This window comes from Sceloporus occidentalis, unplaced genomic scaffold, assembly GCF_023333645.1.
Source record: "Sceloporus occidentalis isolate IW3139 unplaced genomic scaffold, rSceOcc1.0.p SCAF_58, whole genome shotgun sequence".
Lineage (NCBI taxonomy): Eukaryota > Metazoa > Chordata > Lepidosauria > Squamata > Phrynosomatidae > Sceloporus > Sceloporus occidentalis.
The window spans coordinates 4,831,874-4,856,274 of record NW_028317038.1 but is presented as its reverse complement, the minus strand read 5'-3'; the positions used below and the strand labels follow the sequence as shown (position 1 = coordinate 4,856,274).

At 45.0% G+C, this 24,401-nt stretch overlaps 1 protein-coding gene across 1 annotated transcript in view; it reads right to left on the bottom strand.

The window, feature by feature from the left end:
* LOC149287638 (BMP/retinoic acid-inducible neural-specific protein 1-like) overlaps window positions 1-24,401 on the bottom strand; it is a 279,818-nt gene that overhangs the window by 128,899 nt on the left and 126,518 nt on the right. The window contains exon 5 of the mRNA XM_089492628.1: window positions 11,475-11,711. Within this exon, the coding sequence (XP_089348754.1) occupies window positions 11,475-11,711 (237 nt within the window). The remainder of the gene's footprint in view (window positions 1-11,474; window positions 11,712-24,401) is intronic.

The following is a 24,401-nucleotide window of genomic DNA, read 5'->3' as shown; positions in this document are numbered from 1 at the left end:
GGGGAATAATCGGACTAGGAGGACGCTCCTCTTTAGCTTTCGAGAACTGTCTAGAGAGAGCATCGGCCCGGACATTTTTGGTCCCCGGCAGGTACGAGACCACATTATTAAAACGGGATAAAAATAATGCCCAACGGGCCTGCCTCGGAGTTAAGCGTTTAGCCTCGGACAGGTAGGTGAGATTTTTATGATCTGTGAGAATTAGGATTGGTACGGAAGTTCCCTCAAGCAAATGCCTCCATTCTTTGAGAGCCAGTATTATCGCAAGCAACTCACGGTCACCAATTTCATAGTTGCATTCCGCAGCACCTAGCTTCTTGGAGAAGTACCCACATGGGTGCAACTGGCTCTCAGGAGTAGGACGTTGAGACAGGAGGGCGCCTACCCCTGTCTCAGACGCATCGACCTCAAGTATGAATGGAAGTTCGGGTTTTGGGTGTACCAAAACAGGAGCTGCGGCAAAAGCGGCCTTCAATGACTCAAAAGTTTGATGGCCCCTGGGGACCAAAGAGAGGCATTGCCATCTTTTTTGGTCATGTCTGTAAGAGGCTTAACAATAGAGGAAAAATTCCGAATGAATTTCCTATAATAGTTAGCGAAGCCGAGGAACCGTTGAAGGGAGTGGAGACCTACAGGTCGTGGCCACTCGAGAACAGACGAGAGTTTTTCAGGATCCATAGCGAAACCGACCTCTGAAATTACGTACCCCAGAAAGGTGACCTGCTTGTGGTGGAATTCGCACTTCTCCAATTTGCAAAAGAGATTATTCTCTCGTAACCTCTGTAGGACTCGGGCTACATCAGCGTGGTGGCTTTCTATGGAGGTGGAATGGATCAAAATATCATCTAGGTATACCACCACACATTGTTGGAGCATGTCCCTTAGGACATCATTTATGAATTCCTAGAAAACCGCGGGGGCATTGCAGAGACCGAAGGGCATAACTAGGTATTCATAATGCCCACTCCTGGTGTTAAACGCGGTTTTCCATTCGTGGCCCTCCTTAATCCTTACTAAGTTATACGCCCCTCGCAGGTCGAGCTTTGTAAATACCTTGGACCCTTTTAAGCGATCGAATAACTCGGTAATGAGTGGAATCGGGTAGGCATTCTTAACCGTGATACGGTTGAGCCCCCTGTAATCTATACCGGGTCTCAGTTCGCCGCTCTTCTTTTTCACAAAAAAGAATCCGGCCCCAGCAGGGGAAGAGGATTTACGGATGAACCCCCGGGACAGCGCATCCACAACATACTCCTCCATGGCCTTATTCTCTGCGACAGATAATGGGTAGACTCGACCTCGAGGGGGTATGGCACCAGGTTGCAGCTCAATGGCGCAATCGTACGGGCGGTGAGGTGGGAGCTCACCAGCCCGGCCCTTATCGAATACATCATGAAACTCTTGATACTCCTCAGGCAACAAAGAGACCGGAGAAGTGGTTAGCACCTTCACCACTCTTCCTAGGCATGTTACCCAATCAAACACGGGATTATGTTTGCGCAACCATGGATATCCTAAAACCACAGGATAATGAGGAGAGTGTATCACCTGGAGTTGAATAATTTCATGATGGAGAGCCCCAACAGCCATAGACAAAGGAGCGGTTTCATGGGTGACCTGCGGGGGCTGTAACGGTCTGCCATCGATCGCCTCAATGGCAAGTGTAGCAGTCAGAAGCTGCAACGGAATAGAGTACTTCTGAGCAAAGGTGCTGTCAATAAAGAGGCCCGCTGCCCCCGAGTCAATGAGTGCCTCTGAAATGACGAAAATCTTGCCCCAAGTGAGACCCACCGAGACTAGAGGTTTATCCTTCTGGATATCTGGGGACGCCGAGACGCCACCTAAGGACTGTCCCCTCTGGAGCCTTAGGTGCAGGCGTTTCCCGGACGTGTAGGGCAAGTTCGCAGCAGGTGCCCTGCTTTACCACAGTAAAGACAGAGACCCTCCCTCCTCCTAAAGGCCCTCTCCTCAACCGAGAGACGAGTAAATCCAAGCTGCATGGGTTCCACAACGCCCGAAGTGTCGAGACCAGGAGGCATGGGAGGAGAGGGAGGCACGGGTGGGGATGAAAAGCTCGGGGCTAAACGTATAGGAGTCAATAAGGATACAAAAAGAGACCAATTCCTCCAAATCACTGGGAAGGTCCCGGGCCGCAATCTCATCCTTAAGTATATCCGAGAGCCCATTAGAAAAAGCAGCCACGAGAGCCTCATTATTCCAACCAACCTCAGCGGCCAGGGTGCGAAACTCAATAGCATAGTCCGAAACCGTCCTTGTACCCTGCCGAATGGACATTAATCGTTTGGCAGCCGAAGCAGAGCGTGCCGGTACATCAAATACCCGTTTTAGAGACGCAACAAACTCAGGGTAATTGTGTACTAAAGGTTTCTGTGTCTCCCAAAGGGGATTCGCCCATGCCAAGGCCCTGTCTGAGAGTAAAGAAATCACGAAGCCCACCTTACTCCTGTCAGACGGAAAGGCCTGAGGTACCATCTCCAGATAGATACTGACCTGGTTCAGGAAACCTCTGCACAAATTAGGGTCGCCCCCATAACGTTCGGGAAGCGGGGCAGACCCTGTCAAGCCTCTGGCAGTATTAAAATCGCCAGTGGCAGACGGAGCGGAAGCAGCAGCAGGTGTAGAGGCAGCCTGTGCCGTGGGGACCTGAGCTGGCAGAACCAGATGTGCAGTACGGAGCAACAAGGTCTGGAGAGCTAGCGCAAATTGGTCCATGCGCTGGTCTACCTGGTCCAGCCTGGTAAAAACATTTGGTGGATTGCCTGCCCCTTCTGGGTTCATGGCCCTTGTGTAATGTTAGGGACCAGGAACCAGACGGACACAAAACGTAAAATGCAATCACCTTTATTGTAATGACAATAGTGAACAAAGCCAAATCGTGATCCAAAAGCATATACCAAAAGACAAGCCGGGGTCAGGAACCAAGACGGGTACTCAGAAAAGCCGGGGTCAGGAACCAAGACGGGTACTCAGACAAGCCGGGGTCAGGAACCAAGACGGGTACTCAGACAAGCCGGGGTCAGGAATACAGAGATCAGCGAAGTCAGGAACAAGCCAGGAATCAGGAGCTGGGATGGACGTCAGAGAAAGCCAGGTCGAACACAGGAACACAGGAACACAGGAACACAGGAACACAGGAACACAGGAACACAGGAACACAGGAACACAGGAACACAGGAACACAGGAACACAGGAACAGCACTTGCAGCCGGAAACAACACAAGGGCAAGGAGGAAGTGAAGTTTAGCTGCTTAAATAGCCAAAAGGGGCTGGCTGTGGGCTGGACAATGGGCTGAGTCACAGGAGTGACAGGAGTGTAGCCATGGCAACCCAGCCAGGCTGTAAGCCTCCAGCAATGCAGCAGAAAAGCAGCTAGACCATAACACAGTGTACATGTATATGTGTGCATGTAAGGGCAGTGTATGTGTATATGTGTGTGTGTAAAGGCAGTGTACGTGTATGTTTATGGGCAGGTGTGTGTAAAGGCAGTGTGTAGGGGTCCTGGGAGGGAGGCTAACATTAGCCTTTTTTAATAAAAAAAAAAAATCTCTGCTGCTGTGGACTATGGTGGACACCTGGCTAGCTGAGAATCATAGGAATTTTAGTTCCCAGCTAGCATCTGCAGCTTTACTGTTGCTGCACTTCCCATGATGCTCAGCCAGCATCATGGAAGTAGTATGTCTGACTGAGCCTTATGGGAATTCAATTCAAAGTGTTGGTTATTTTTAATATGCATGACTGCTGACAAAAATGAAGCGTGTTTTAAGTGGCGATGCAAGCGCAACATTTTAAAGTGCAATTGCTTGTATTGGTGAGTTCCTCGAGATACACAAAAAAGTGTCCCTCTTTCACATTTTGAAATGTTGGGAGGTATGCGCTGACCCAGAGTGGAGTGATCAGACGGGGCCCCTGCTGCAGATTTTTGTGTTGCTGAATCCCTCAATATTGAGGCATTACAGCAACACCGTATGGGGGAAGAAAGTAATCTTATATCGCTTTATACGCTTGTTTAAACCCATGACTTGGCAGGCTTGTCAATTGTTACCATTGGGATGTTTTTCTGTGACGTGCCTGGCACGGGGTTAAAATTCTGTATGCAGTACACAGGCAGAAGCTGCACATGTGGATCATGGAGGCTAAAAAAGTTTTAAAAAGCTATAGTTTGAACATAAGGAGGAGGCCAGCGTGAGAAATCTCCAGCCTGGTACTGATGGCTGCCTGATCAATTTCCAATGTTAACAGTCATGATTCAAGTTTTAGAGCCTCCTATGTGTGAAGAAAATAGTTTTTTCTTTTATTTGCTGTTTATTAACAAGCTGTGAGTCTATGTTGTTAAGAGACTTTGTTTATTCAATTGCAGAGTGAATTAAAACTGACTTTACTTTGAAACTTGTGTGTCCTGTCCTGCTGTGAGAGGTTAGGTATCTTAACTCCAACACTATTGGTCTCAAATTAACTATTGACCCCAACAAATAAACAGCTACCAATAGTCCACTACACATGAACAGTTGGCACCTGAAAAAGTCAGTCCATTGTGCAAGTTAAGGGGGGAACCTAAACTGATGTTTAGACGCAGTGGAAGAAATTGAGTTGTCAAGGTACGCCAGGGGAAGGTAGAAACTGGACAGCTAAACCTTCAAGTGAATTAAGAAAATTGATTAAAAAAATGGATAGCATATATTTCCAATGATGAGAGGGAAAAGAATAATAAGCAGAAAGGTGTCGCGTGAGGAGAGAATTACACTCCTGCCATATAGACCAAAATAATAAAATTAACAAATCTACATAATTTTTTTTTTAATTTATTTATGGGGCTCTGACATGTGGTTGGATACCTGTTGCTTCACCATGTAAACGTAAAGCAGACAACAGTTTCACCAGTCAGCACGCAGGCGTATTTATTTTTATACTGCTGACCATCAAACCTGTATGAGCGGGCATTAATATGCAGGTGTACCCCACCCTTTTGCACCTGTAACTATCTCCACACAATTTTTTTGAAAGCCTTCCCTGAAGTGTATCTGAATTTGTGCCCATTCAGCCAAAAGAGTATTTCTGAGGTCAGGCACTGATGCTGACCTGGCTCGCAATCAGCGTTCCAATTCATCCCAAAGGTATTCAGGACTCTGTGCCGGCCACTCAAGTTCCTCAACACAAAACTTGTCAAACAGTGTCCTTATGGGGGCCTTCTGAAACTTTAACCAGTTCCAGTGAAGGGTAATGTTAATGCTTACAGCATTCAAAGACATTTTAGTCAATTGTTTTTTGGTAAATCAGTAATTTTTCATAAACAGGGCACAGAAGGAGAAAAAAGGGTGTATGTGGATAAACAAACAATGCAAAGGAAGGCGATAAACCCAAGAGCATAAAATAGCGTAACAACCCCGGTGGGGTTGCAAACCTCACATGGCAGTGGTCTGCACCACTGCAGAATATTTAAGGAATCTATGCCCCTGGGGTGAGGAGATCTGCATCCTCGTTACAGGGATGGGGGGGGTTGGATAGGGGAGATGGGGAAGGAGAGGGGGAAGGGGAGGGATCGGGGAGAGGGACGGTGACGGGTCACAGGAGGCAAAAAGAAAAATAAAGAGAGAGAGAGAAAGAGAAGGGGAAATACGGGGCAAGCAGGGGGGAAGCCTTGGAATCACCTCCCACTCTACTCCGACAAGGGTTCAGATCAGGAGCTGGAAAGAGACTCCAGCCAGTAGAGCCAGATTCTGTGGTGCCGTTCTATCGCGTCATTGGCCGAGAATACTATTTCCTCTATGATCGCTTTCATTCCACCCGCCAGACCCACTCCCCCAATGAAGGAGGGACCGGGTCACCCCAATGCAAAGGAATCAATGCCTTCGCTGCGGTGACCAGGTGACTTATACCATGAGATCGGAAAAGGCATATGCAGGAGAAGAAAAAATTCCCGTGTAAAGGGGATTGGCTTGTCATTGAGGGCCCCAACCCGCGCTTGGATGGCCTTCCAATATGGGACAATTCGCGGGCAATGCCACCACAGGTGTAGTAAGGAGCCAGGAGAGACTCCACATCTCCAACATGCGTCTGCAATAGCAGGGTTATAACGTGTCGCCACTGCTGGGGGCCGATACCAAAGAGCCAGCAACTTATATGACAGTTCCTGATCCCTATTGCTCAGAGAGCAGCAATGGGTAAGAACATATACCCTCTCCCATTGCTCCTACGCGAGGAGGACCTGCAACGACACCTCCCATCGACTCATTAAAGCCGGAGGGACTGGGTTCAAGATGGACAACAGCAGTTTGTAGAGGCGGGAAATATCATAGGCCAGGGACGAGGCAGAGGCGCATAGCGTCTCAAATGCGGTGAAGTCTCTCAGGACATGATGCCGTCGCCCCAATGATCGAAAAAAATGCCCAACTGAACGTATTGAAATCGACCAGGCTCTCTTTATTTTTTGATAAACTGCACTTTTTTCACTTTTTAAATTCATATGCTTAATATTTTAACACACTTAAATCTACGCTTTTGTCAGGACTCGGGTGATCAGGTCAGGTAGGAGCCCATGCGCAGGGGATACTTGGGGTTCAGTATGTAACCCACGGTGCATGATTATGCAAACAAAGACACCACAAACAGAAATCCAGGTAATGCAGTGTATTTCATGTATATAACAGGACCAGCAAATAAGGGTAATATAGTCTAAGCAAGTAACCGGACGTATGGCAAAATAAAATACAGGTAATAAGTCTTTTGGCAGGGAGCCCGCTTGGAAGGGTGCGACAGACAGAGAGCCCACTTGGAAGGGCACGACAGACAGAGAGCCCGCTTGGAAGGGCACGACAGACAGAGAGCCCGCTTGGAAGGGCACGACAGACAGAGAGCCCGCTTGGAAGGGCACGACAGACAGAGAGCCCGCTTGGAAGGGCACGACAGACAGAGAGCCCGCTTGGAAGGGCACAAAAGGCACACAGCCCGCTTGGAAGGGCACAAAAGGCACACAGCCCGCTTGGAAGGGCACAAAAGGCACACAGCCCGCTTGGAAGGGCACAAAAGGCACACAGCCCGCTTGGAAGGGCACAAAAGGCACACAGCCCGCTTGGAAGGACACAAAGCAGGGAGTCCACTTGGAAGGACACAAAGCAGGGAGTCCACTTGGAAGGACACAAAGCAGGGAGTCCACTTGGAAGGACACAAAGCAGGGAGTCCACTTGGAAGGACACAAAGCAGAGAGTCCACTTGGAAGGACACAAAGCAGGGAGTCCACTTGGAAGGACACAAAGCAGGGAATCCACTTGATCAGGACACAAAGCAGGGAACCAGGAACAGTACAGGTGCAGAGCCACAGCAGGAAGGTCCATAGACTTCAATACAAAGGCCCTGACTGAAGGGCAGGGCAGGTTCATAAAGGCAGGGTAATCCAGATAACAAGGCCCAGCTGGATGTATGGACTAGGGCTCAACCCAGGTAACCAGGCACACCTGAGTTCTGAGTGCTCCAGAGGGTCGAGAGTGGCCACTAGTGGTTGAAGATGTAAACGCCACAGGTATAAAAAAAGCCATGGTTCAGGCAGCGAAAAATTGGTTCCTGACAGCTTTGTTCAGAATATGGACTAATTTGGGTATAGGGCAGTATGGGACGTGCTTAATACTTTAATTGCATATTTGCTCGTAGTATTTCTTTTTTTTCTTCCCATTTTACTTTATTGCTGTGGCTCTTTAATGTTATTAAATGATTGTGTCTACATTATATGTACTTGGGTGTCCTGATGACCTTTCTGCAGATACACCTTCTTCCCCCTTTTTGGGAGATTTGATGACATGTGTTTTTAGGCAATACCATCCTGAATGTGCCTGATCTCGTCTGATCTCAGAAGCTAAGCAGGGTTGGGCCTGGTGAGTAACTGGATGGGAGACCGCCTGGGAATACCTAATCTTTTATGTGCCATTAATATGTCTGATTATTTGTAATATACTGTATAATGTAGATGTAAACATTTTAATTATTTGATGTTTTTAAATCACTTGGTGATTGTTTTTAAATATGATATGTAATCAACACTAATTGTTTGCATTACGTGGTGTGACTTTTTACTGAACCTGATTGGTTGGTATAGAATTATACTCATTTGTTAGCTTGATAAAGGCCCTGTTTGGCCGAAACGTTGCTTTTGTTTGCTCTCGCTTAATAAAGTGTCCTAGAGACTGGAAGCTGTTTGGAGTGCTGTGATTCTTTTTCTTTGTTTGCGTGCTTCAAGAGGGTTTATGCTGTCCCTTTTTTTCCTGCTAGCACCCAGCTTCCTGGGAGTTGAGTGCAGAACCATTTTTTCTTTTTTACCAGGCTCTCCAGTGGCGTTTTAGACAACTGTTTGTTTCCAACTTTGTGGCACCATGTTAACATCCATGATTTTGGAATGGGAGGTCAAAGAAGACTATAGGTGTGATGGTCAGGTGTCCACATACTTTTGGTCATAAGGTATTCTTTGCCTAGGGTTAGGAATATATTCTACTGCCAGCACTGTTCTGGATCTAATTCGTTTAAACGTGCAACTCATTGTGCATAAGATCTGTGTGGCAAGGCCAATTTCCTGCTCTTGAGTCCCCCACCACCATGGTTATGGTATGTAGATCTGACCAGTAAACCATTACTTGGGTTAATTTAATGTATAGGAGTACACAATGTAGGATAGTAAGTGAGAGCGCAAGGTATAATTGAAACCCAAATTGCACTGTTGTAGCATCAAGGATCTATAGAGCTATTATATTACATAGTTACATAGTTATATAGGCTGAAAAAAGACATGCATCCATCAAGTTCAGCCTTTCCTATATCTGTAAATTTTTTGCCGTTGATCCAAAAGGAGGCAAAAAAACCTAGTATGGCTCTTTCCAATTTTTTCAGATTTCTCCTTGGATCAATAAGCTGTTTCCCCATAATTAAAGATTATATCCCTGAATATTCGGTTTTTCCAAGTATTCATCCAGTTGCTGTTTAAACGGCTGTACAGACTCCGATAAAACTACCTCTGCAGGCAGAGAATTCCACATCCTTATTGTCCTAACTATAAAAAACCCTTTCCTCGTCCTTAGACGAAATCTCCTTTCTTCCAGTCTAAACGGTGACCACGTGTCCTATGCATAGTCCTGTTTATGAACAGATTTCCACACAATGGTTTCTATTGGCCCGGAATATATTTATATAATGCTATAATATCCCCTCTGAGGCGCCGTTTTTCTAAACTAAACATATTTAAATTTGTTAACCTTTCTTCATAACTATAGTGCTCCATTCCTTTTATTAACTTTGTAGCCCGCCTCTGCACCCTTTCTAGTGCTATGATATCCTTCTTTAGAATAGGTGCCCAAAATTGCACAGCATATTCAAGGTGTGGCCTTACCATTGATTTATACAGAGGCGAACTTATATTTTTATCCCGTGAATTGATGCCCCTTTTTATACACGACAATACCTTACTGGCCTTAGCAACTGCTGACTGACATTGCACATTGTTGCTTAGTTTTTTGTCTATAACAATTCCCTTCTCATTTGTCGTTATCCCTAATTCACTACCATTTAGGGTGTAGGTTGCTTGTGCATTTCCTACCCCGAAGTGCATAACTTTACATTTATCTACATTAAATTTAATCTGCCATTTGTGTGCCCAGTCCCCCAGTCTATCTAGATCCCTCTGCAGCACAGTAATATCCTGCTCGCACTGTATTACTTTACCTAATTTAGTGTCATCTGCAAACACAGAAACATGACTTTCACCGCCTATTGCCAGGTCATTTATAAATATGTTGAATAAAATTGGTCCCAGAACAGAGCCCAAGGTGCCGAGCAGTCGTTTTCAGCAACCGCTCACGTGCCCTTCTGTCTCCTCTGTTCCCTGTCGCCGCCACCTGCCTCAGCGCTGCCCCGACTGCAGTGTTGGGAGCGTGAGGCGTCTGTCTCGGGAGGCCTCGCGCCCCCACCACAGGACTGCACGGTAAGTGAACTACAAAGGTGGGTAGTGAGAGGGTAGATAGTGAGAAGGGGGGTAGGGAGAGGGTAGATAGTGAGAATGGGGGGGTAGGGAGAAGGTAGATAGTGAGAATGGGGGGGTAGGGAGAGGGTAGATAGTGATAATGGGGGGGTAAGGAGAAGGTAGATAGTGAGAATGGGGGGGTAGGGAGAGGGTAGATAGTGAAAAGGGAGGGAGAGGGGGTAGATAGCCTGAGAAGGGGGGAGAGGGGGTCGATTGGGTTGGAGGTGGGGGGGCCCTTAACAGATTCTCGCACTGGGGCCCTGAGGCTTCTAGTTACGCCCCTGCCTGAGGGACACCACTTACCACTTTTGTCCAGCTTGAAAATTTACCATTTATAACAACTCTCCGTACTCCAATGTTCTTGATTAATACAATATCCTACTTCTAGCCTACTTTCATAACACTACCATCTACTAACCTACAGCCTTGTTAATGTAGATATAGATGAAACTACAAGAACAAATCAAAGCTTACAGCCCACTAGATGACAGAATTAAGCAGCATTATGCATGCTACTAAGTGAAAATACATTTTACATACCATGGTTGAATAAACACATAATTCCAATGAGTCTACCTATGTCAGATACTCCTATCTGTAAAGGTATTACCAAATTACCAAAAGCAGAGACATAAATTCTAGAATCAACATACAGTACCAGAGAAGTATTTAAAACAATTAGCACACTTCAGCACAGATAGGTGAAAATGGGAAACCTACTAGACATATTCAATCACAAAAACCAAGATCCCACTTAAGTAATAAAAATGTTACCTGGATAAGAAACAATTTCCTATAAAAACAGCAACAGGGATATACACAACCATTGCAAAAACAAGGGCAGTTTGGACAAAAATAGCATGTATTTTTAAATTAATCCTTTTGACTGATACGATCAGGTAACTTGGTAAGAAAAGTATTAATGAGAAAATTATATTGAAAAAATAATAAAGGCCAAAAATGTAAAAAAAATCAAAAAAAAAATCTGACAGCAGAATTACAACATAAAGATTTGAAGGGGCTGATCTGAGACCGACAATTTACATATAAAAGCACACCAGGACCACAGACAAGTGAAGACATGTGCTCTTCAATTTACACATAGGTCCAGGGCAACCCATTAACAGCATTTGACTTGTTTGCCCTATGGTCTCTCTATACTTTGATATTGTATCAATACATAAACAGAAAGCTGACGTTTATGTGAATGGATGAATAGATAGACGTGGATATACATTTGAAGATAAATTGATCAACATTTGTTGCATCTCATAGGTAACTAATAAAACTGTTACTGATAAAATAAGTGATATGGCTAATTGTCAAAAGAAAAGGATAACAAGAAAGCACAGAAAGATGGAAAACAACTTGTTTTGAAAATACACACATACATACATGGAAATTAAATGTATAAAGAGCATGAAGTTTGACAGTGAAGATATCAAATATCATTCCTCACCTGAGTTCTCAAAGTCTCTGTATGCCTGTGCCCATGCCTTTCCCTGGTTACTCAGCGCGTTCTCCATGATCTGGATGTCGGTGATGGGACAGTTACACTGGGGGTAGGATTCGGAGCACAAACAAGAGCACTGATTGTTCCTGCAAATGTACTCCCCCTCCCCATTACACATGATGTAACTCAAAGAGGACTGTACAAACTTCTCCTGCAAGTAGTGAGGGACAATGATCTGTAGACCTGGAGGTAATTACATGATACGATGAGTTAGAAAAAATAACACAAAGTGAGTAAATGGCATATTTGCAATGCAAAATCCTGACTATTTTTATAGCACTAAATACAAAATTTGGCAAAATCTTATCTGACCAACAAACAAATAACATTAACTTAAAAGCTATAAGCTAAAATGATCCCATTTACAAGTTACTATATATAGAAGTAATGTCCCTTAGATGTGAACCTACAAAAACAATGTTTATGTTTTTTTAAACCATTTTATTAGCGGACCATGATGAAAACATTTGGTATTTAATTTATACAAACAGTATGGGATCGTTGTCCATACATAAGTAGACATAATGTTTTTAAAGTTATCATTCACATAGTAGAGGAGCAATGGCCCTTGACGACTGTGGTCTATGGATGACTTGAAGAAGCCCACCATCTTATATAATATTGGACTCTTTTGTAGAATATAGCTTCTATCCAATCCATACCGGTCAAGTGTAATAATATATCATAAACTAGGGGGAAGGTGGATTGGGAGATATACACCAGGATTATATATGTTTCCTGGCCGTTAGACTTAAGCAAGATAAAAGTTAGTTTCTTTTCCTAATGGATGTGATTGCTCCTGATGTCAATATACCACATATGGCAGAGTAGAGAAAAAGATACATCTGTTTCTGAGTTTCTGTTTCTTATTTATAAACATCGACTTCGTTTGAAAATTATTGCACCCTTTCTATAACTACACAGCTAAATGCTAGTGTATCATATAAAGTATAAGTAAAGTACCATATTTACACACACACACATAGAGGTATGTTAATGCCACAAAATGTAGGTGTTTTGAAATCTGGAGATGGTAAGTTAACTAGTGAGGATCAGGAAAAGGCAGCAATACTAAATGCCTTTTTTCCTCTGTATGTAACAAAAAATCCACTACCTGCTGTTTAGCAATCCGGCACCTTAAATCAACTGTGGGAATGGCTGGCTCAAGATAAAGTTTTTAAACAATTAAGTAAACTTAAAGTAGACAAAGCTCCAGGGCCAGATGGTGTACACCCAAGGATACTACGGGAAGTTAGTCAAGAAATTGCCAGACCACTGTTTTTGATTTTCAAAGATTCTTTCCAGTCGGGAATTTTACCAAAGGACTGGTGTGAAACTGATGAGGTTCCTATTTTTATAAAAAAAGTATCCAAATCTGAGCCTGGGAACTACAGACCTGTAAGCCTAACATCTGTGGTGGGAAAATTTTTTGAGAGTTTATTAAGAGATGGCATACAGGAATATATTGTGAGCAATGATATCATCAGTAGGAGTCAGCACGGTTTTGTGAAGGACAAATCATGTCAGACCAATTAAATTGTGTTCTATGATGTTGTGATTAAATGTATAGATCAGGGTGTTGCTGTAGTTGTTGTCTATTTACACGAGGTAGGGTAGCGGGACACCGGGAGCAGGACGGACAGACACGGGAGACAACAGAACAGCGGGAGCGGGTGACATTACCTCCCTCTCGAGGGCCGGCTGTAAGCCGAATATTGCCTGGTTTGTCTGGAAATTTCTTAAATTCCTAAATCTTCGTGAATCCAGAATCGATTGGATTTCATATTCAGGGTGAGTATCGACCTTAACTGGACAAGGACGAGGGATACTTCTAGTATAATGTTTAAGGGGTTTAAGTAAGGAGACATGAAAAACTTTTGGAATATGGAGATTAGCAGGAAGTTGAAGTACACAAGCGACTGGGTTAATTTTCCGAAGAGTATGAAATGGACCAATAAAACGGGGAGCCAGTTTAGAGGAAGCGGCTTTGAGTTTGATGTTTTTCATAGACAGCCACACTCTATCGCCCTTCATGTAAGATGGGCCCATCCTGCGATGTTTATTGGCTTGATGTTAGGTCTCAGAGGCTCTGGACAGACATAGATGCGTTTTATCCCAAATGGTGGGTAATAGTTTTAAATACTGGTCAACAGCGGGAACAGTGATCTCAGGGAATGCTGAGGGCAAGGTTGTGGGGTGAAAGCCATAGTTACAAAAAAAAGGAGAAATCTTAGAGGCTTTGTGGGTTATGTTATTCCTCGCAAATTCCACCCAAGGAAGCAATTTGGCCCAGTCAAAATGATGGTCTCCTATGAAACAGCGAATAATCTGTTCCAGGATTTGGTTGGTTCTCTCAGTGCTTCCATTAGTTTGGGGATGATAGGCTGATGAGAAGGCTATAGAGAGATACCCAGGGCTTTACAGAATGTTCTCCAGACGAAAGCTGTGAATTGTACTCCTCTGTCTGACACAATCTGTGCAGGGAGACAGTGGAGTCTAATGATTTCTCGTACGACAATTGGTACCAACTCAGGTGCAGAGGGCAAAATAATAAAATGCGCCATCTTAGAAAATCTATCAATGACAACTAAAATTACAGTGTTAACCTCGGAAACCGGTAATTCCACCATAGAATCCATGAGCCCAGGAATGAACAGGAACTGGCAGAGGTTGCAGGGCGGGAGTGAGACACTTTGGCAGTGGTACATTTAAGGCAAGAAATCACAAAGTCTTTACAGTCAGAGTTAACCTCAGGCCACAAAAACTCCCTGGTGATGATATCTGCTGTGCGGCGAGCACTGGGACATCCATCGGTGAGGAATGAATGAGCCCAGCACAGAACATTACGCCTCTCCGATTCAGGTACAAATAGGTTTACTACGGGCCAAGCACTGTGGACAGGAGAACGAGTTTTAGCTTGAAAGATGCGCTGAGATAAAGAAAAATTGATTTGAGTAGTTAATGTGGAAATGATTCGGGCAGGTGGTATAATAGGTTCAGGAGACGGATAGCTGTCTGGACAGTGCCTTTACACTGTCGGCCTTTACATTCTTGGATCCAGGTCTGTAGGACATGATAAAATTAAATCTAGACAGAAACAGCGCCTGTATTGAAGGCGTGTATTCCATTCATCCCCTTCTCTAATGCGAATCAGGTTATATGACCCCCTCAAGTCCAGTTTGGTGAAAACTACTGAATTTCTCAATCGGTCGAATAATTCAGGAATGAGAGACATGGGAAATTTGTTTTTAATATTGATATTATTAAGTCCTCAATAAGAAGCCTGCTCCAGCAGGAAGAAGCTGTTGAAACCGGAGGACTCTAAGCCGGTGGTTGAGAGACCGACGTGGTGGGAGAATCAGCAGCATTCGAGTCAGACCGGGATATCAAAATCTGTATCGCATGAGACAGCTGATCCATCTTATCCTCCAAGCTATTAAACTAGGCTTCATGTGCTTGCATCATCTGTCCCTGGGCAGATAGGGCCTTGCCTTACTCAGAGGGATCCATGACCCTGGTGTACTGTCACGCCAGTCGTTGACTGGAGCACTCATCATAGAAGTTCTTCTCTGTTCTAGAGAATGTACCAGAGATACCCCTGGTAGTGCCCCCAGGTCTTCAATGAACCCTACAGTGAGGAGGCTCCGGAATAGGTAGATATAGTTAAGTAGATAGTCCCTGAGTATAGCTGGAGAGCACTACCCCAAAAAGACACGCCAGAGATAATCGGTCAGGGGCATGATTTGCCAAGTGGGTGGTTTTAAAACTGCAGGCGGATAAACCGAGAGCAAAACCAAACGCAGGGTCAGATAAGCCAGGGGTCAAACACAGGACGGGTAGTCAAACGGTCCAGGTCATACACAGGATGGAGAAAACACAGCCAAATAGAACAAGGACAAGCCAGAGGTCGAACATACCAAATAACGCTTCAGAACAGGCAACGCACTAAAGACCACACCAGGGAACAGTGCTAGAGAGCTTCCGGAATTTTAAATCTGGCGCCAGTACCCCGACACTGGCGACATGCGCGTCCCCCTCCCTGCTGGAATGCGAGAACGCGCCAGCTGCTGCTATAAACTAGTGGCAGTGGAGCGCGCATCCAGCAGGGGGAGCTCATCCGACACGCAGACTACCTGGGTGACGCTTCCTCCTGACATGAGGTAAGTGTACACAGGAGACAGCGGAACAGCGGGAACGGGTGACAGTAGCTTCTGTTCAGAATGATTTGAATAAACAAGGGGACTGGCCAAACACGTGGCAGATGAGATTCAATATAGATAATTGTAAGGTAATGCACTTTTGTACCAAAAACAAGCATGCAACTTACACTCTATAGGGCATTGCATTCGAAATAGCAGGACTCACGAGATGAAAATATAATTTTACCTCCTTAGAAATCAATGGTGAGGCCTCACCTTGAATATGCAGTGCAATTTTGGTCACTAGTTTTTAAGAAGGATGTTATAGAGCTGGAGAGGTGGGCTACAAAGTTAACGAAAGGAATGGAGAGTTTTCACTTGTTTTCACTTGAAAAGAGGGGATCCGATCACATTGTAAAAATACATACAAGGTCAGTATAAACAGTTATCTAGTGAGCTATTCATAAAGAGGTCTCTATAAAAGACACAGGATCATCAGTTGGGACTTGAGGAAATGAGATTTCAGCACAGGAAAGGGTTCTTAAGAGTAAGAATAATAAGAATATGGAATTATATTGCCTTCTTTTGGATCAACTTGGGATGGATGGTTCAATTAAAATTGCACCATCCATCCCACCATGCACTTAGTGTGGGATGAGGGGGGCAGTCGTTGTCCCTGCTTGGTTAATCTGTGCGCTCCTTTTTTTAATTTATTGTGATATAGCTTGGCAGAAGGGTATTTTTGGGAGTTCCAGGTGAGTTCACGTTCAACTTTTATACGTCATTCTATCGATACTGAATTAGTTAAACAGTAAAACAAAATCAGTCCACAAACCATTTAAAAAGAAGTTTAGCCAAATAAAACTGCACAAGGCTGGAGTACACTGTGGGTACAAGCTGGCTGATGCACACTGGAGGCAGGGCATCATAGGACTGGTAAAAAACAGAGTAAATAAATTACTTTTCCTCCTACAACAAAGTTTTGTCTTCTGAAGTGACTACAGATTCAGGAGCGCGTTTTATCTCTGGATACATAAAAGTTACATAGTTCAATTTATTCCTACAGTAAGTAAAGTGCCAGGAAACAAACGACCAAACACACACCAGGACAGGCTCTGCCACACCGAGACCCAAAAACACACACCAGGACAGGCTCTGCCACACCGACACAAAAACACACACACACACCAGTACAGGCTCTGCCACGTCGACACCCAAACACACACACACACACACACCAGGACAGGCTATGCCACACCGACACCCAAACAGACACACACACCAGGACAGGCTCTGCCACACCGACACCCACACACACCAGGAGAGGCTGTGCCCCACCAACACCCAAACATACATATCAGGACAGGCTCTGCCACACTGACACCCAAACACACACCAGAACAGGCTTTGCCCCACCAACACCCAAACACATACCAGGACAGGCTCTGCCCCACCAACACCCAAACACACACACACCAGGACAGGCTCTGCCACACTGACGCCCAAACACACACACCAGGACAGGCTCTGCCCCACCAACACCCAAACACTGTGTGTGTTTGGGTGTTGGTGGGGCAGAGCCTGTCCTGGTGACCAGGACAGGATGTGTCACACCAACTTCCAAACACACACACACAAACACATCAGGACATGCTCTGCCACACCGACACCCAATCACACACACCAGGACAGGCTCTGCCTCACTGAAGCATAAAAAAATATTTTCTATACTGCTTTGTCACTAACTGCCCCTTTTGTATTTTTGCCCCCTTGTGTATTGATGCTCCAGCCTGGCCCCCTTTAGTATTAATGTGTCCCCCCCACAACCTTATATTTGCCCCCCTTTGTGTATTTATGCCCCCAAACCCTTGTATATTGATTTATGTGATGCCCCAACCAATCCCCTCCCTTGTGTATTGATGCCCGCACCCTTTTTGTATTGGCAAATGTGATGCCCAACCAACATCTTGTCTATTGATGCCCCCCACTGCCATGTGTATTACCCCCAGTCACCCCTCTATTGATTTTATAATGCCACAACCCAGCCACCCCCCCCTTTTGTATTTAATTTTTGTCCCAAGGGAATTTCTCCCCCCTAGAATATGGGTCCACCTTCCTATAATACCTAACTATTTTTTTGATAATACTTACATTTTTGTGTTTTTTTTCCCCCCTGCTGACGTGACAATCCTCTCCCTGTCAGGAGGAACTCTTAAAAGGGGAGGGACGAAGAGCTGAGGCACTGCTGCCACTGTGCCGAGGTGGTCTTACAGCCGCTGTTTTGAAAGCGGCCGCCCGGACGCGAAGTTCAAAGCAGCTGTCGTGCGGCCGGTTTGAATGATGGTCTCCCAGGGGCCAGTTATGATTAATGGGGTGTTTAGGGTTAATTTAGGGGCAGTTATGGTTAATGGGGTGTTTAGGGTTAATTTAGGGGCAGTTATGGTTGATGTGGTGTTTAGGGTTAATTTAAGGGCAGTTATGGTTGATGGGGTCGTTAGGGTTAATTTAGGGGCAGTTATAGTTGATGGGGTGTTTAGAGTTAATTTAGGGGCAATTATGGTTCATGTGGTATTCAGGGTTAATTTAAGGGAAGTTATGGTTTATGGGGTTGTTAGGGTTAATTTAATGCTGGGGACTGAGGGTTAATTTAATTAATTTAATAAGGTTAATTTAAGGTGCAGTTAGAGGTAAAGTGGGGCAAACTAAGGGGAATCTAAATCCTGGGGGCAGTGAAGATTAATCCAGTATTTATTTATAAAAGTATTATGTCAGTGTCCTGCGAACAAGTCTGTGAATCTATGAGTGCACTATGGCATATCTGGGAGTATAAGGCATATCAGGGGGCACAGTGGCATATCAGGGGGCATAAGGCATATCAGGGGGGTATAAGGCATATGTGGAGAGGGCGGAGTGGCATATCTGGGGGTATGTGGCATATCTGGGAGGCATGTGGCATATCTGGGGTGGGCGGAGTGGCATATCTGGGGGTATGTGGCATATTCGGGAGGCAGTGTGGCAAGCCTGGGCTCAAATGTGCATAACTGGGGGGGCAGGTTGGGAAATAAAAACAAGAAATGCATTTTTATGAAAGTTTTTTTATTCTGCCGTTTGTTTTTAACATCCTGTTTGGTTATTAAATTATTTTAAATAAATGAAAAATGTACATTTATTTTTTTGGCCAACTAATCGATTATGAAAATAATAAAAGCCAGCTCCGTGTAAATATGGGTCCCTGGGGTGGAGCAATTGGAGAGCAGGGTGGGCCAATGCTCTGTTACCCCATTCTGTGGAAATTCCATGCCTGCTTTTCCAGAAGGCTAGAAGTCTGCATGATCCGGTCCGGGATTCCTATGGGGCCGGCGTCAGGCACAGGTGCTGGGCATTAAAAACCCCTGAAGCCTGATACTCAGAGAGACTGTTGGGGAAGAGGAAGTTTCCCGGAGCTCCCAGGGCAAGGAGAGGCCCTGAAGAAGACCATCCCTGAGCCAAGCGAGGCAATACCTGCCTGGACATTTTGTGTGCTGTCTGGGGGAGGTTTTCCAGAGCCTGGCGTAGCTGGGCCTGGCTGGGAGGTTGAGGTAGTGGGTGATTAGGCTGGTCAGTCTTGACCAGCATAGTTCAGTTAGAGAGTGCTCCAATTGGGAGCTAGGTTTTCTTTTTATGATTTGGTGCTTTGGGGTTTAAGCGATTAAAAATAAAGCACTGTTTTGCTACAAACTGGTGTTCCTGACTCTGATTGCCCTAGAGGACTGTGCTTAAGACCCCTAACTGTGATGTTTATGGCCCTCGTGCTACAGGGTTTGTCACAATATATATATATATATATATATATATACACAGTGGGGCAAAAAAGTATTTAGTCAGCCACCAATTGCGCAAGTTCTCCCACTTACAAAGATGAGTGAGGCCTGTAATTTTCACCATAGGTACACTTCAACTATGAGAGACAGAATGAGACAACAAAGCCCATAAATCACATTGTCTGATTTTTAAAGAATTTATTTGCAAATTATGGTGGAAAATAAGTATTTGGTCAATAACAAAAGTTCATATCAATACTTTGTTATATACCCTTTGTTGGCAATGACAGAGGTCAAACGTTTTCTGTAAGTCTTCACAAGGTTTTCACACACTGTTGCTGGTATTTTGGACCATTCCTCCATGCAGATCTCCTCTAGAGCAGTGATGTGTTGGGGCTGTCACTGGGCAACACGGACTTTCAACTCCCTCCAAAGGATTTCTATGGGGTTGAGATCTGGAGACTGGCTAGGCCACTCCAGGACCTTGAAATGCTTCTTACGAAGCCACCCCTTCGTTGCCCGGTGGTGTGTTTGGGATCATTGTCATGCTGAAAGACCCAGCCACGTTTCATCCTCAATGCCCTTGCTGATGGAAGGAGGTTTTCACTCAAAATCTCACGATACATGGCCCCATTCGTTCTTTCCTTTACACGGATCAGTCGTCTTGGTCCCTTTGCAGAAAAACAGCCCCAAAGCATGATGTTTCCACCCCCATGCTTCACCGTAGGTATTGTGTTCTTTGGATGCAACTCAGCATTCTTTCTCCTCCAAACACGACGAGTTGAGTTTCTACCAGAAAGTTCTACCTTGGTTTCATCTGACCATATGACATTCCCCCAATCCTCTTCTGGATCATCCAAATGCTCTCTAGCAAACTTCAGACGGGCCCGGACATGTACTGGCTTAAGCAGGGGGACACATCTGGCACTGCATGATTTGAGTCCCTGGTGGCGTAGTGTGTTACGGAAGGTAGCCTTTGTTTCTTTGGTCCCAGCTCTCTGCAGGTCATTCACTAGGTCCCCCCGTGTGGTTCTGGGATTTTTGCTCACCGTTCTTGTGATCATTTTGACACCACGCGGTGAGATCTTGTGTGGAGCCCCAGATCGAGGGAGATTATCAGTGGTCCTGTATGTCTTCCATTTTTGAATAATTGCTCCCACAGTTGATTTCTTCACACCAAGCTGCTTGCCTATTGCAGATTCAGTCTACCCAGCCTGGTGCAGGTCTACAATTTAGTTTCTGGTGTCCTTGGACAGCTCTTTGGTCTTGGACATAGTGGGGTTTGGAGTGTGACTGTTTGAGGTTGTGGACAGGTGTCTTTTATACTGATAACAAGTTCAAACAGGTGCCATTAATACAGGTAATGAGTGAAGGACAGAGGAGACTCTTAAAGAAGATGTTACAGGTCTGTGAGAGCCAGATATCTTGCTTGTTTGTAGGTGACCAAATACTTATTTTACCAAGGAATTTACCAATGAATTCATTAGAAATCCTACAATGTGATTTCCTGTATTCTTTCCCCCCATTCTGTCTCTCATAGTTGAAGTGTACCTATGGTGAAAATTACAGGCCTCTCATCTTTTTAAGTGGGAGAACTTGCACAATTGGTGGCTGACTAAATACTTTTTTGCCCCACTGTATACACACACACACACATATATATATATATATATACACACATACACACATATATATATATATATATATATATATATACACACACACACACATATATTATATATGCACACACACATATATTATATATACACTCACACACACACATATATTATATATACACTCACACACACACATATTATATATACACACACACACACATATTATATATACACATATATATATATATATATACACACACACACACACATATATATATATATATATTTGTGTACGGAGTCTGGGACGTTAGTGTGATGAACGAGAATAGTGAGACTGACGAAACGCCTACCCACAAGATCTGAGGTGTGCCGTGATCTAGATGGACGGTACTCCAAAAAGAGGGCATACCCAAGTAATCAGAATTAATATAAGGAGAGGGTGGGTGGGGGAAATGTGTGACCCTGACTCAACGCATAGCACCTGAGGGTGAGTGATAGGGGGTAAAGTAGTACCCCAGATTCCGCCCACAAATACGGCCATTGCCATAGCCTCTAACTTGTGTACGGAGTCTGGGGCGTTAGTGTGATGAACGAGAATAGTGAGACTGACGAAACGCCTACCTACAAGATCTGAGGTGTGCCGTGATCTAGATGGATGGTACGCCAAAAAGAGGCCAAAAGGTAAGCATTGCAAATATTCCAAAACTGCAACAAGGTGATCAGTCAATAACTTTAGAAAAAGCTATACCCATTTCCACCTGCGGATCTGGGATGTACCTAGCATAACACCCAGAGTTCCATCTACCAAGATGCTTGATGACGTGGGCAGGCACCCCATTCTTAGCAGCAGCCTAAATTAGCCAATAGGATACGTACATGCGTAATAAACTGTATGGTGGTAAGGGGTCTCATCGGGAAAGGAAGCAGAGGACTATCTGGTGGTTTGTCCACTAAAGCAGATAACAGTAGGTCCAGAATTGCCACTGGACACCATTGATTCTGTGTAGCAAAAATCTTAATGAACACGTCCGGTCCTGTCTGACATGTCTTGCAACGTCGCAAATGCAAGTGGTAACCCTGCGGCTGTTTGGTTAAATAGTTTCCGCAGCACAAGGGACTGACTGCCCGAGTAAGAAAACTTGCTGGGCCGCAGGAAACCACAAAAGGCCAAAAATATGGCAGCCCTCAGCACCAAGCTCTGCAGTACCCCAAACGGAGAACTGCTGAGCAAGGAAGCCAAACCTTGAACCAGGGTACCAGAAATAGGCAACCTCATGCACGATGGGCGTTGTAGTTTCTGCAACCCAGCGAGCGCTGCTTTGATTGGCCTAGAAGCAAACAACACAGAAATGTCGGGGTCGGCTATAGACCTAAAGTGCTGTATCCCCGCCAGATACAGTTTAATGGTACTATAGGACAGGTTAAGGTCCGTGTAACAATAAGATATGAAGGATAGCATATACCACGTGCCACTAGAGTCCTGGCCGGGATATAAATCCTGGAATCTAGCAAAGGTATTCCAGGCCGTGGTATAAGCCTTTCTAGTATTATAGGACAGAGAGCTGTCGATAAGGGCAAGGGCGTTGTCCATATGCACTTCATGGTGAGCTGGGAGAAGTGCGGTGCAGGTGTGGGTGAGGGTTCTGCTGCTGGATTCTGTAAAAGGAACATACGGAAATTAGCTCGGGAGAGGGCATCGGCTGCCGAGTGTAACACTCCTGGCATGTGAGCGCCCAGGAAATGAAAATTATGATGCAGAGATAACCACACGAGCCTACGCAAAAAAGACATGACCGACAGTGACTTAGACCGACCTTTATTGAGGTTAAGAGCCGTGGCCTGATTGTCTGTGTGAAAAATGACCGTCCTACCTGACCAAAAATGACCCCATACAAAAGCAGTGGCGACTATAGGGTATACTTCGAACAGGGCCGAAGTGTCAGAGAAAGCATGTATCTGAAGAATCTCAGAAGTCCAAGGGCCTGCCATCCAGTGATCACCAAAGATAGCCGCAACAAGATCTGCCTGTGCTGCTACATCTAAAGTAATGATAGAGCTATCAACGGGCGCTATGGGTAGTAAAGACAAAAGCCTGGATACAAAGTGCCTGCCTTGAGGAATAATTCTCATGGCAAAATTAAGCATGCCCAGCAACGATTGAAGTTCTTTCCTGGAACAGGCAGCTGAGAAGATTAGGCCATGGATCGTCTGCCTAATATGGTCCAATTTGTCAAGCGGGAGACTAGCTAACATGCGGGACATGTCCAACGTAATCCCTAGGAACGTAATTATCCTATCTGGACCCTTCACGTTATGAGAGACTAACGGGATATTAATATCCTGAAACATGGACCTGAGTCTGTGGGGGTCCTGGGGCGGACGCTCAGGAGGCTTGTTCAAAATAAAGTCATCCAGATAGTGGATGACCTTATGACAGTGAACCTGATGCGTCAGAATCCAATTTAGAGCTTGTGCGAAGGAATCGAAAAGCCACAAAGGACTGCTTTTACACCAGAATGTAAGTGTAACTGCAAAAAAATATTGCCCCACCCAACTGATTCCATGCCACTCCCGCACAATGAACGCATCGCAAATGTCAACTGATGAGTATTTTAAAGAAAACTCCTCAGAAGGAATAAATGAATTAATACTGGGGACATAGGAAGAATGAGGCGCCGACAAGTCATAAATCAAGCGGTATTTATTGGAGAATTTACCTCGAACAACGCCAATGGGGTTAATCCTCCAAACAAGAAAGGGAGGCTCCTTGAAAGGCCCTATAATGAATCCTTTATCTAATTCTGTATGAAGCAACTCTGACACGACCCGGGGGTTTGCCTCTGCTGAGAGGAGATTTTGCCCTTCAAACGAGGTATGAGGAAGGGCGATAAGACCTGTATGAAAACCTGAAATGAAACCTGTGATTAAAAAAGCCCGTAGCTGCAGATACGTAGCTAACTACTCCACATTGACCCGGCTCAGTCAGCTGTGCTGCTGTTTAATAGTACAGGCAGTTTTAGGGTGTGCCCTATAGCAAATGAAACACACGTGAAGCAACCGACACTGCGCATAATTGCACACTGCAAGGTTAAAATTATTGCAAATCTGAGCCTTCCCTAAATAACGAATGGGCCTGCCCAACTTATCCACCTGTGGTGTCGCTGAAGAGGATGGCTGAAGCTGCGCCCCTCCCCTATCCAAGCTGGTAGAAACTGCCAGAGCAGCTGTAGGACACCAGTTGGTGGTGTGAGCTGAAGACTGGCAATTGGAGCAAAGCGGGGCCTTAATCCCCGCAAAGTGTCCACAAAAAAGCTCCAT